General features: G+C 44.6%; 2 protein-coding genes across 2 annotated transcripts in view; both read left to right on the top strand.

The window, feature by feature from the left end:
- Window positions 1-6,372, top strand: part of fig4a (FIG4 phosphoinositide 5-phosphatase a) — a 30,740-nt gene extending 24,368 nt beyond the window's left edge. Inside the window, exons 22-24 of the mRNA XM_068724578.1 lie at window positions 1,247-1,332; window positions 2,771-2,845; window positions 5,793-6,372. Of these exons, the coding sequence (XP_068580679.1) occupies window positions 1,247-1,332; window positions 2,771-2,845; window positions 5,793-5,970 (339 nt within the window). The 3' untranslated portion in view covers window positions 5,971-6,372. The remainder of the gene's footprint in view (window positions 1-1,246; window positions 1,333-2,770; window positions 2,846-5,792) is intronic.
- Window positions 6,373-10,172: 3,800 nt separating this feature from the next.
- On the top strand, window positions 10,173-12,706 carry gpr6 (G protein-coupled receptor 6). Its single transcript, XM_068724601.1, has 2 exons — window positions 10,173-10,471; window positions 11,203-12,706. Exon 2 carries the CDS (start codon window positions 11,226-11,228, stop codon window positions 12,234-12,236), a length of 1,011 nt encoding a protein of 336 aa, XP_068580702.1. The 5' UTR covers window positions 10,173-10,471; window positions 11,203-11,225; the 3' UTR covers window positions 12,237-12,706.
- The last annotated feature ends 106 nt before the right edge of the window (window positions 12,707-12,812 follow it).

The following is a 12,812-nucleotide window of genomic DNA, read 5'->3' as shown; positions in this document are numbered from 1 at the left end:
TTTAGTATGTCGTGTCAGTTCCATAATGTAGAAGGTCCCTCTTGCACACTGCAGTCGTCGGCTCATGCTCGGTTGTTATGAACTGGTCCCATGTCTGCCAACAAAACAGTCACCGCTACAACATAACAGCGTCCCCGCAATCTCGCACCTCGAGATGGATTCGCGCCGTTGACATGAGATTTCCTCCCGAACCGCCGGCACGTGAACACAGGCGCCGAGATGAGTCAGAGCGCACGACGTTCTCTCACCTCTTCTGCCGTGGGAGCACGTGTTCGCTGCAGCCTCATCGTACCGTTCTCTCTGGGCACCAGTGCAGTCCGCCTCACTCTGCTGCTGCTGCTGCTGCTGCTGCGGCGACGCGTTTCCAGAGAAGTCTTTCTGCTGCTGTGTCTGTTATTTGATCATCAGCCTTGTGCTTAATAGGAATGTGTAACAGTGCTCATTATCATGCTCCTTTGATTAGGTAGTCTTGATAACCCTTTAGAAAATGAAATGCTGACATCATTTATTATTTATTTGGTTTGATTACTTGATTCCTAAGAAACTGAGAAACATGAATCATAAAGTGTCCTGATGAGGAAATACACCTGGACACATGTATTGATCTTATTTTTTCTCCCTGTTCTCATAGCGTTGTGTAATGATGAATTGGCGATAGTTTTATTTCATCTTTTAGGCGATTAAGCCACATCTCATTGTTTAATTGCACTTTTAATTGAAGCTCTTATATTGACTGTTTCTTACCAGATGATCCATGGCCCTTTTTGTTTTGATTTATTCATATTCCAACTTGATTAATGACTGAAGGAGTTCTGATTACACAGTCGTCTCACGTAGAATCAGCTGGAACCGGTCTGACCTTTTTTTATGAACTCATTTCTTGTGTGTTATAGTTATTATGTCTCTGTAAACTTTGGACGCTGTGTGCGAGACCCCCAGCAGGGCCCTGTCTCTGAACATGAGACCTCCTCATCAGACACCACATAACCAGATCACATTCACAGTGGCTTGAATTACCCTCCGAGGGCCGTTTTAAGTAGTGAATCAGTAGTTGGGGAGCGACTGAACCGGATGACCTGATGTCTGTATGCTTTTATGCTTTGAGTTGCAGCTACTTGATTAGCTGTTTGAAGGAGCCGGCTGTTAGCCAGCTTTGTTTAAAGTTGTGGTAAAAACGTCTGTTAAGTTCTTTGCACTGTGTGTACGTGAGCTGCAGCTTCTTACCTTTCCCTGCTCACCTCCTCAGGAGATCCTGCAGCAGTCGGTGAAGGAGCCCTATGGACTCAATCTGGCCGAGTTCCCCGCAGAGAAAGACCTGCTAATTTATGAACGGTAATAACCACGAAGCTGCCACACGCATGCACTGACTGATATCGCAGTGAATGCACACCGAGCCAGAGTGTATAGGGCTTTATTTTAAAATCTAATGCAAAACTGCTCGGCCATTAATTCTACCTTTACAAAGATAATAATGTTCAGTTTTTATTGACTTTGCCAGACAGGTGTTCATTAAACGAGATGCATATTAGATCAGATTGTTGCAGTTTCCAGTGGCGTTGAACTGAACTGCATCATATTGAGATGTGTTTCACATGTTTCGCTGATCAGTCGCTGCCGGCTGGAGACAGTAACACACACACACACACACACACACACACACACACACACACACACACACACACACACACTACCACACAACCACACAAACAGGAAGAAGCAGTAAGTGTCAGCAGCCCCCTCGGGGGGGATGTCTGTCATTTTGCAGAAGGGACATTGTCGACCCTGCTGTGTGCATCACACTTCTGACCTCACCGCTGTTCGTCCACCTTTCCCCTCCTTTCACCCGCCACTTTCTATTTCCTTCTGTCCTTTCTCTTTTCCTTCTGTCCTTTCTCTTTTCCTTCTGTCCTTTCTATTTCCTTCTGTCCTTTCTATTTCCTTCTGTCCTTTCTCCCTGCCTTGCTCGCAACCATGTCGATGAGACGCAGTGAATAGACGCCGTCAGGCTCTGAAAATGAACACAACTATCTGTTCTTTGGATGAGAACTGCACGTTTGATACAACGTGATGCATGAGCTTTAATAGCTCCTTTTTTTCCCTCGCACTCAGCCGTCCTCAGCCCCCTGCGGATAACTGGCCCAGTGTGTTATTTCACTGTAGCGTATGGTGTGTGAAATGAATCGTTCTATCGATGATCAGGATGCAACGCGAACACCAGACATGTTGCATTTTATGTATGGAGCCTGACTCCGTCTTGCGCTCTATAATTGTCTTATTACACTCAGATGTACAAAAAGCGTCTGTGGATGGCCGACACAGAAGCAGGGAAGAATGTCGCTCATGTCCTCCCGCTGTAGTGGCGCATAATGAGAATGAAACTGCATTCATTATTGCTGCAGCCAAAGCTCTGCTAATCAGTGCATTAATATTAAATAATCATAAGCAAGAGCCAGAGGGGAACTCTCAACAGTTGCATGTTATTATGTCTTTGCGAGAGAAAAATATCCTGAGGTGAAATTTGAGATTTGATGACGTTTGAGAACTCAACAGGTATGTTGCTTACCTTTTTTTACATCATTTTTATTGGCATTTGTGCCATAATTTGACAGTGTAGAAATAGGGGGGAGAGAGAGAGATGGAGCGATAGAAAGAGACAAGTGGGACATGCAACAAAATATCCAAGGCAGGAATCAAAACATACTGTCGACTTCTGTCAATTTTGCAGCAATAGTTGTCTTTTTAATTTTTAATTTTTTTGTTTTCTCTGCAGGTTTGCACATCTGGGCGGGAGCCAGCACAGGGTGGAAAGAACCGAACACATAAACCTGGCAAACATCATCTGCTTGTGAGTAAAACATGTGACAAATGAACACACACACACACACACACACACACACACACACACACACACACACGCACACAGTGACAACAAAAAGAACTCAATAACCCTCACACACACGTGTGATATTAAGCAATACGCTGCAATAGGAGTACCTCTCAACATCTCCAGTAGTCAAGTCAGTTTTGTTTATTTAGCAAATTATTACACGTCACAAATATTACAATCTGAGCAGCATGAGGCTCCTCTCGCTTTGGAGAAGGAAAACCTCCCCAAACCTCAGGGAGCAGCACCTGAAGAGGGATCCCTCTTGGTACACGTGAACACAGTTGCTCGCCCTAAGCGGTCTCCAAGAAGGTCTATCAGTGCGCTGTTTAATCCTACTCCAGGATGACCAAACGCTCTTTCTTTACCCCCCCCCCCCCCCCCCCCCCTTATGGCTGCGGTCGTGACCCAGCAGGTGATTTTTTTTTTTCTCCTCAGCCAGATTCAAAATTCAACCACACGTGGGATGACAACGTGCAGCCGTACAGACGTTCAGACGCGTTTCCCTCCGTGTCCGGCTCGCTGACTTTCTAGCACACGTTTGCAGAATAGATGGCAATTCTTCTCATGCTCTTCTTTATTAATGCTTACATGCATATGCTTGTATATGTATAGATGTTGCATGCACAATCATACAACAGGCACGCTCTTTTACTGAGTTATGGCATCAAAGTTGAAGACGAATGTTCTTATTCGTTTCCCTGTTGAGAGTTAGATGAGGCAATCGATGCCACTCTAATGTCTGTATGCGAGGCTCCAGCAGCCAAGAATAGTTTGGCAAGTATTAATATTATTAATATGCTCTGAGTTTACCAGTCACTCAGCGTCTTCCAAATGTAAGCCCCTACTTCAAATATGAACACTTTAATCTCTAGATGAAAGATGTTTAAATGAAGGCTTTTGGAAGAGAAAGAGCTCAGAGGCATCAAGAGGATTGAGAGGTTGTTCTTTTGTTCGGCTCCAACAATACATCTAGTTAGCCGGATGGGTTTTTGATGTTGAGCCGCATAGATCAACATGGATGGAACATACTCGTTGAAATGAAACCTGTACCGAATAGAAGAATGGGGGAGAGAGAGAGAGAGAGAGAGAGAGAGAGAGAGAGAGAGAGAGAGAGAGAGAGAGAGAGAGAGAGAGAGAGAGAGAGAGAGAGAGAGAGAGAGAGAGAGAGAGAGAGAGAGAGGTTTGTCATGGCCCACAATTATCTATAAAGCCAGAATGGAGCCAAAGGTCACTCTTCAGTCTTCAGAGGAAGAAAGGTCCTTGGTTGAGTCCCGGCTCTCTATGCTTCACTAGCTCTCTCTCTCTTTTTGTGCATGCGTGTTTGCTCAAAGGACATACCATTTAGATTAATGTGCAGTAGACATGCAGTTTTTGTCTTCACAGCAGTCGGCTGTCTCTTCATCCGTCCCTCCTCGCCCGCCTGTATCTTTACCTTTCATCACTCTGTCCACTCGTTAGTCCACCAATTATGTCACCCTCGTGTCAGGTCCACAAGGTCCGGCAGGGTACGTCTGCTGTTGCGTAACAGCTCTATTTTAAGACACTTTTACAGCACCCCCCGAACATGCATTTCCCCCGTTTGGAGTCCTGTAGTCCGAATCCTCCCTCTGTGTAGTTCCTTTGTTTGACCGATGAGGCGTGAGCAGCGCTGACTCAATCAGTGACGATGAAAGCGGAGAGGATGTTCGATGTGGCGGGTTCCTGCTGAGAGGCGTCACTGAGGTGTGTTGATTTGTTTCCTCCTCCAATTATAATCAGCTTTTAAGTCACAGATCCAGATGGAGCCACGATTATGACCGACTAAAAAAAGATCATTTACGATCAAAGCTTTGTGTGGCAAAAGCTGTATCGTAATTATGACCAATTTACGACTTCTAACCCGGCAGCAAGCAAGATGCAAAAATAGTTTTTTTAAATAAAGTTTTCCATTACCATGTAATTCTGTCAAAACACAAACATTTTGTAATTAAGTTCTCAATGTCGAGAGTCCCTATTCTCCCTTTGACTTAAAAAAAAAAAAAAGAATTAGAGAGCTATCTTTTTGATTTGGGTTAACGTTGTCATTGTGAGTGTTTTTATTGTATTATAATCAAACTGGTTGTGTTTTCTTTTCTTCCTTGGTACTCTACTGTCCTTGTACAGCACCTTTCTAGTCCAACCGCTCTTTAACTCTACATGTCATCGTTCACCCGTTCACACGCTGCTGCATCTCGGCGTGACATTTGCTATATACAGGATTTGTAATTATTATTAAATAAGGAGACAAATCAACACGATTTTGCAACAAACCTCGAAATACCGTATTGCAAAAACAGTTTTTTACGCTTGGCTGAGGTGGAACGCTTCCCAATGCTTTACTGGCACTCAAGCTGTTCATCTTAATGAATCAATGAATACAAATGTGTGCTATTATTGGATGGAAAGCCGGCATCAGCCTGTCCAGAAACACAAACACACGTGATATAGCGTATATTAAAGCCTCTCAGCCTCGTGACGGTGAATCTTCAGCTTCAGTATACTTACCTGCAGGTCTAGTTATATATTCATAATTTACATTAAACCCCACGATGACACTCGCTTCAGTCAATGATGATCTCAAGGCTTCCTTGATCTACCGGAGCCTTTGTTGTGGCTGTGATTCAGCCAGAGAAGTGCATTTATAATGCAGCCATGTGTCCGAGGCTCCCTGAGGCCTCGGCTGCTGTTCAACTGTCTGACTGAGTAATGCTGCAGTGAAAGCAGCCTTCTCCACAATCCTCTTGTTGTTTCCACCATCGGTCCTCTGAATGACTCACTCCCTCCAGCACGTTTTCATGAGGTGTTGTTAGTTTGAATAATAAAACATCTAGTGGCGTTAATCGAACGATGTCTCTTGCCCCTTCGTGTCTCCGTCCCGTTCTCTCAGGGAGCCGGTGTCCCGCTTCCCGGAGGACAGCATCTACGGCCTGTCTCCGCCGCAGGTGGACAGAGACAGCCGGCAGGAGTTTGAGAGCCATGTGTTGACGGGTCGGGGGCAGCTGAGTGCGCTGTGCAGGGAGGACATGCTGATGTACAGGGAGTACGTCAAGAACAGGTACATGTAAGACACGGACGACACGGACTGGATCTCTGTCGCCAACGTATGCAAACCCAGAATGGCAGATCCAACCCGGCACATACTTCCATCCTGACATGACTTTGTTTGTAGCTGCAGGACAGAGCAAGAGAACGTTTTCTTGCATTTGTGAACACATTTTGCTTCCAGCTCTTGGATTTTTTTTTTTTTGTGCGTAATGAAGATAATGGCGCATGCACCACCCATGTGTCCTATATGTGGACCAGGTTTTCTTTTTCTTTTGAATCAAGGTAATTTCAATAGCTTCAAATCTCATCCAGTTGTTTATTCATTCACTCATGCCTTAACAGGCTACCTCTATGGTGCTTTATTTTATTTATTTCAATTCAATTTTAATTGCAGCTCTTTTAATAAACTCTATTTAATTACATGTATGTTTTGAACTTGTACATTGATGTAAATTCTTTGGACTCTTAAGTGTCTTAAATGTTCTTTAAACGGGAGTCAGAACGTTCATGTAGCAGGAAACAGCTGTTTGCTACGTTCAGATAAAAGTAGTGGAGTAAAGTACCTGGATCCCATAGTGAGCACCTTTTTTAAATGATGGCAGGCCCAAAGATTCTGATGATTTAGCTTTATTTCTTTTGTTCCGTCTGTTAAACCGTTGTGTCATGAAGGGGATACACCTTGTTTTACTTGCTCTCAAAAGCTTTTTGGACAGTTTTAAGTCCTCTTTGCACAGGACCAGTATCACCAGCTGACCTCATATAAGTGATGACGGACAACCTCCACAAGCCCCCCAGGTAATACTGGTCCTGGTGCATATGGGGGGGGGGGGGCTTTACACGCTGTAAATCATCCGTGTTCTGTAAATGTATATCCAGACACAACTCATCTCTCATTGTGGGTTTGAAGTCATTCTCAGTTCACCAAACTGCTCACGGATTTTTGTTTAGTCTGAAGCTGATTATTATGTACGCCAGTTCTAAATTAAACATGTATTTATGAACACAAGGTGCACTTTTCTCTACTTTTAATGTCTTTTATGTATTTATCACAAAGACCGTCTCTTGCTGTTCTTCGTCCTTCCATCTGTCCTCTGCTCTCGCGTTATTCAGCCTTTTGTCTTCGGTCCCGTCGGTCACACTTACTCCTCTTTGCTCTCATGCACTCCTTTTGCACTCAGCCTTCAACCACAGGTGTCAGGAAATGTGAAATGCGATGAACACTGTGTTTCCACTAATGCACTATACACATGGCGGTCGCCGTAGTGCTCGACCACCGGTCTCTGCATCGGTGCCTCGTGAGGACGGGGGGGGGGGGGGGGCCTCCAGCATGTGATGTTGTAGAGAACGACACGGGGGACTTCAGGTAATGAATAAGCTGCATTCATAACCAAATGAACTCAAGATGACGGATTATGCTTCGTATCTTCAAATTTGCAGCGGTGTTGTTCTTAATTGGAGCGCCGGGGAAATGTTAAAGAGTTCACTCCAGACATCCAGAACACAAGCAGGACTCAGAGCTCTCTGTCTAAAGAGAAGACAGTCTCTCACGTCTCACTCCGCGTCCTTCAGCCTCCTTCTCTCCTCCTCTTGAAAGCTCCTCAGCTGACTCGAGAGGCTTTCACCTTCCCGCTGTGATGGTTGTCAGCTGGATACGACCGCTAGAGAGGAACACGGATCGAGTCGGGCCGCTTTGCTTTCCCTCTCACCCCGGATTGCTTTTTGAGCATTCCTGACCGCGACCAGTCCTTGTTTGTTTGCTATAAAGAATGAAGTCGTATAAAAACGTGTTCCAGCCTCACCTTCATACTTTGGATGATGATGATGATGATGATGATGATGATGATGATGTATTGTTCACAGTGAGTTGAGAAGATTGTTATTCTGCATCCTTATTGTCTAACTAATGAATTCAACTCAACAACAATGTTTAGGTCTCATAACACACATATAATAATAATAATAATAATAATTATATATATATATATATATATATATATATATATATATATATATATATATATATATATATATACACTATAGCTGCTGTTTTAAACACCAACCGCTGAAGAAAAGTTTGACTGGAACACTTAAAAAACAAATTCACCTAAATACAGCTGTGGGTGTGATTTTCTCTAACTTTTACAAAATACATAAAGGTTGATGTTAGGCTATGAAATTCCGTTTTGGATATTACTTCCTTACTTCCTGGTGTTGAACTTACTGTTCGTTTCTCACCGTGATGCTTAAAGCCGTTCTAATTTGGGCACATTAGCAACGATCGTGCGCTTATCTCAACATCGTGGTCGAGGTGACATCTGCCGAGGAGCGGGTACGGTACGGTCAGACGGGTCCGGTTGTGCGGTTTGGGGTTCCTTTCGCTCTCGAGGAGCGATAGCGTGTGAAGTGTGTACATGTGAACAGAACGGGTTCTCTTTGTGAGAAGCATCAAGACGCCTGTGGGTGAATTCATTGAGGCGCTACGTCTCTTCAGTAAATGTGTTCCTGCGGTCACAGATGCACTTCATCTCCACTATCCTCTTACTAACCTCTTAATGAACGTGGTGAAGGGTCTGCTTGTGTGTGTGTGTGTGTGTGTGTGTGTGTGTGTGTGTGTGTGTGTGTGTGTGTGTGGGGGGGGGGGCTGTTTTTGAAGGGAAAAGAGGTCTTTTATGTAAGGCTGTGTTTTTCTCATGTTATGTTTAGAATGGCAGGTGTCTCATTACATTGAAACCTCTCAGCATCACATGGGTATGGATGAATAAATGCATCTTGTCACTGATATTTTTGGAGGCAGCTTGTCCTCACAAAAATAACTGAATGTTTAAGTGTGTGTGTGTGTGTGTGTGTGTGTGTGTGTGTGTGTGTGTGTGTGTGTGTGTGTGTTTGCAGTGCTTCTATTCAGGTGGAAATTGAATTTGTTTGGTTTAGTCCATCATAGAAAACAATTATTCTGTATTTGGGTCCTGTGTGTGTGGTTTGGGTCTCTGCCCCTGGTCTCTCTCATGAGTCACTAGGCTCTTCATGTGACCGCTTAGCTTATGAATGAAGACCCCCCCCCCTCTCTCTCTCTGCTGACAAAAGGTGGCCAAACAGCTGTTGCCTGGAAACCAAAACTAGTTACCATATTGCCACGCTGCTTTGAATCTCCCTCTAACTCGAGCTGCCTCTCAATATTTCATCCACGCCGCTGTGACATTTTAATTGGCGCGTAAGACATAGATACAGCTTTACATGAATGGTTAAACCCTGTGCATTATCCTCACTTTGGTTATGTCATGTCGGAAGCATGAACAATAAAAAGCATCAGGTCTCGGCGTAGAGTGATAGTTTCAGGTTGTTGGGGGGTAAATAGGAGCAGGAGTTAAGATACCGATGAGTTAATATGTATCAATAAAGATTCAGAATGTTTCAGACGGAGGAGACGGAGTGATGGCTTCAACCAAAGATACAAAGAGCAACAGCATTAATATCCTACTGGGTATAACGAGATGTTTGTTCTCAAATGCACAACGTTCACCTGACGTACTGAATACTTCTCCCATGATGCATTAGAAAGTGTCTCTGTCCAGAACATCTGTTCTCCCTCTGTCTCTCACTCGCTCTTCATTTCAGAACTCGAGTCCTTTTGAAGTGTTAAACAGGTGTAGCTTGTGTTAAACAGGTGTAGCTTGTGTTAAACAGGTGTAGCTTGTGTCAGTTTCTGGCTGGTTGCCTTCTGTTAATGTGAGCTATTGTTAATGATTTTACTTCCACTACATGAATGTATCTAACTGTTCAGACAGCGTACTAGTTAGCATGATTAACACTGAACTAACCACAGAACTAGACTTCATGATGCTTGTACTTGACAGCTGGTTTGTGTGCTTTTGCACTTGTTCCATACAAAATGTATTCAAGAGAGAGTTTTACTAAAGGATCTATTTATTTATTAATAAAGGGAAGAAGAAGAAGTTGTAGTTTAATGTTCTAAGTCAAAAAATGCTGAAAAATGCAAGAGCTTTGGTGTCTGGGAGATTCTCTCTCTCTCTCTCTCTCTCTTCTCTCTCTCTCTCTCTCTCTCTCTCGCTCTCTCTCTCTTCCTCTCTCTCCCTCCCTCCTCCCTCTCTCCCTCCTCCCTCTCTCTCTGTCTCTCTCTCTCTCTCTCTCTATTCCTCTCTCTCTCCCTCTCCCTCTCTCTCTCCCTCCCTCCTCCCTCTCTCCCTCCCCCCTCAGGAGGATTTAATCTCTCCGTGTCTGGTCGCTCCCCTCTCGTCCTCCATGCTCCGTCCTCCTCACACTCACCTTTCTCCCCGAGCTGAACACCGGCCAATGCTTCTCAGCAGCCCTGCCCTGGGTGTCTGTCCCATGCGTGGGAAGCACAACAAAATCAAGGGCTTCACTTGAGAGCGTCCAAAGGAGCGACACAAAGGGCTGCAGCGCTTTTGCATCCTTTTCACTTTGAATTGTTTTGACACTTCGACCCATCGGACGAGGGGCTCCAACATCGGAGAACAGCTCAGCTCACAACGTTTCGTCACGGAGGTACGTATTCTATACTTTTCAGAAATGTTTATGTTTAACTGAACTTGTAAAGATCAATGTAGCAATCTATGATATCATTTAGAGGAATAGTTATATAGTTATTAAGCACCAAAATCGCACTGCAAGCCTTAATATAAGTATTAAATCTGATTTGTAAACGAAGTTCTGATGACATAGGTCTGTTTTGTGCTGGGATTTCAGCACCACGGAAAGCTCATGAAGCGTTTGCTGCTTCACTACAACTTGAGAAGGGAACATCCACCCTAAAACTGAATCTATTTTTGCGCCATAGCGGAGGTTTTTGGACGGTAAAGTCCGAAATCTAACGGGCAGCTGTTTGTTTAATACGAAGTGTTTCGTGTGAGATATTACTTATAAATCAGCTGTAGTTGGATGCAGGGCTTTTTATTTTGAAATACAAGTAAGATAGAATTTACTCACAACGGAGCATCCCCAAATCACAGAGGAATTTCTGCACAACTCAAATTCATAAACTAAAAGAAATGACAAAAAACATGTTTTAGGGTGGATTTTCATCAACTTTGGCATGCAACAAATGTCTATAGTCTGAGCCTGCAACTGCTATATTCACATTTAAAATAAAAATGCTGTAGGTATTGGTAAATGATGTGCTTTGTTGTATTATTTTTCTGCATTGGACACTTCACATGTAGGCTATGACAAGCCTTCAGATCGTTATTAACGAACCACACTTGTTCTGCTGCCTACAGGACGAAACGACGACAGCTTGGAGATGATGAACGAGTCTCTGGTGGTGAACGACTCCTTTGCGACTCCTGTGGCTGGAGAATCTCTCCCGTGGATGGAGGCTGATTCTTCGGAGCACAACGGCAGTCTGGAGTTCTCCACCGCCCCGTTAGATTTCCCCATCAACCCGTGGGACATTATGCTTTGCATGTCGGGCACCGTCATCGCCTGCGAGAACGCCATAGTTGTAGCGATCATCTTCTACACGCCGACGCTAAGGACTCCCATGTTCGTGCTGATTGGGAGCCTGGCCACAGCAGACCTGCTGGCCGGCATGGGACTAATCCTGAACTTTGTGTTTCAGTATGTGATCTCCTCCGAGACTATCAGCCTTATCACCGTAGGCTTCCTGGTGGCCTCCTTCACCGCGTCCATCAGCAGCCTTTTGGCTATAACAGTGGACCGTTATTTCTCCCTCTACAACGCCCTGACGTACTTCTCAGAGAAGACATTGCGGTACGTACATCTGATGCTACTGGGGACCTGGGGGGTGTCTCTGTTTCTGGGCTTGCTGCCGGTGCTCGGCTGGAACTGCCTGGACGATCCGTCCTCCTGCAGCATCGTTCGCCCTTTGACCCGGAGCAACGTCACGCTCCTGGCCGCCTCCTTCTTCGTCATCTTCGTGCTCATGCTGACCCTCTACTTCAAGATTTGCAAGATTGTGTGCCACCACGCCCACCAAATCGCCCTCCAGCAGCACTTTTTTGCCACGTCGCATTACGTCGCTACTAAGAAGGGGGTCTCCACTCTGGCCATCATCTTGGGGACATTTGGTGCCAGCTGGCTGCCCTTCGCCATCTACTGCCTGGTAGGCGAGAAGGAGTATCCATCGGTGTACACCTACGCCACGCTGCTGCCAGCCACCTACAACTCCATGATTAACCCCATCATCTATGCCTACAGAAACACGGAGATCCAGCGTTCGCTCTACGTGCTTCTCTGTGGCTGCTTTCAGTCCAACAAGGCCTACCGTTCCAGATCACCCAGTGAGGTCTGAACAGGTGCTAGGGCTCTTTTTGTGTGTGTGTGTGTGTGTGTGTGTGAGCGTATGTATGTGTGTGTTTGTGTTTGTGCGTGCAAAAAAGACAGAGCAAAAAAAGACAAATCACTCTGTGACCATTGACAATCTGCTTACAGTTGACAGCGAATGCTTTATAAACACACACAAAAAAAGGACGTGGAGCTAGAAATGTCTCTCATGCATAATGTGTCTGCACTTTATTACGTCTCAACACAAGTTAGGATGAGATTTTTTGAAATGCTGTGAACAAGAAACGTCTGTGGAAAAGACAAAAACAAACCTGTGAATGTACTTAAATGAAAATCTTGCACTTTAGTCCGTGTTTTTTTGAAATGCCAAAGCAGTATTGTGAAGCCCTCATTGTGTTCTAAACGTTTCAACTTGTGAGTACTGTGTGCCATTTTTCTATTTTGTATGGTATTGTCTTTGATGTGCATTTTCTACAAGGGGAATAAAAACAGAAAATCAAATCCAGCAGCGGCTCCATCATGTGTCATTACTGCAGCATGCTTCTTCCAAAAGCTCCTCGCACTTGACTCTTCATCCTTCCTC

This window comes from Cebidichthys violaceus, unplaced genomic scaffold (genome assembly GCF_023349555.1).
Source record: "Cebidichthys violaceus isolate CVI_PGR_0920_01 unplaced genomic scaffold, fCebVio1.0.p SCAF_31, whole genome shotgun sequence".
Taxonomy (NCBI): Eukaryota; Metazoa; Chordata; class Actinopteri; order Perciformes; family Stichaeidae; genus Cebidichthys; species Cebidichthys violaceus.
Note: the sequence above shows the minus strand (reverse complement) of the source record. Positions and strands in the feature narration are given on the sequence as shown.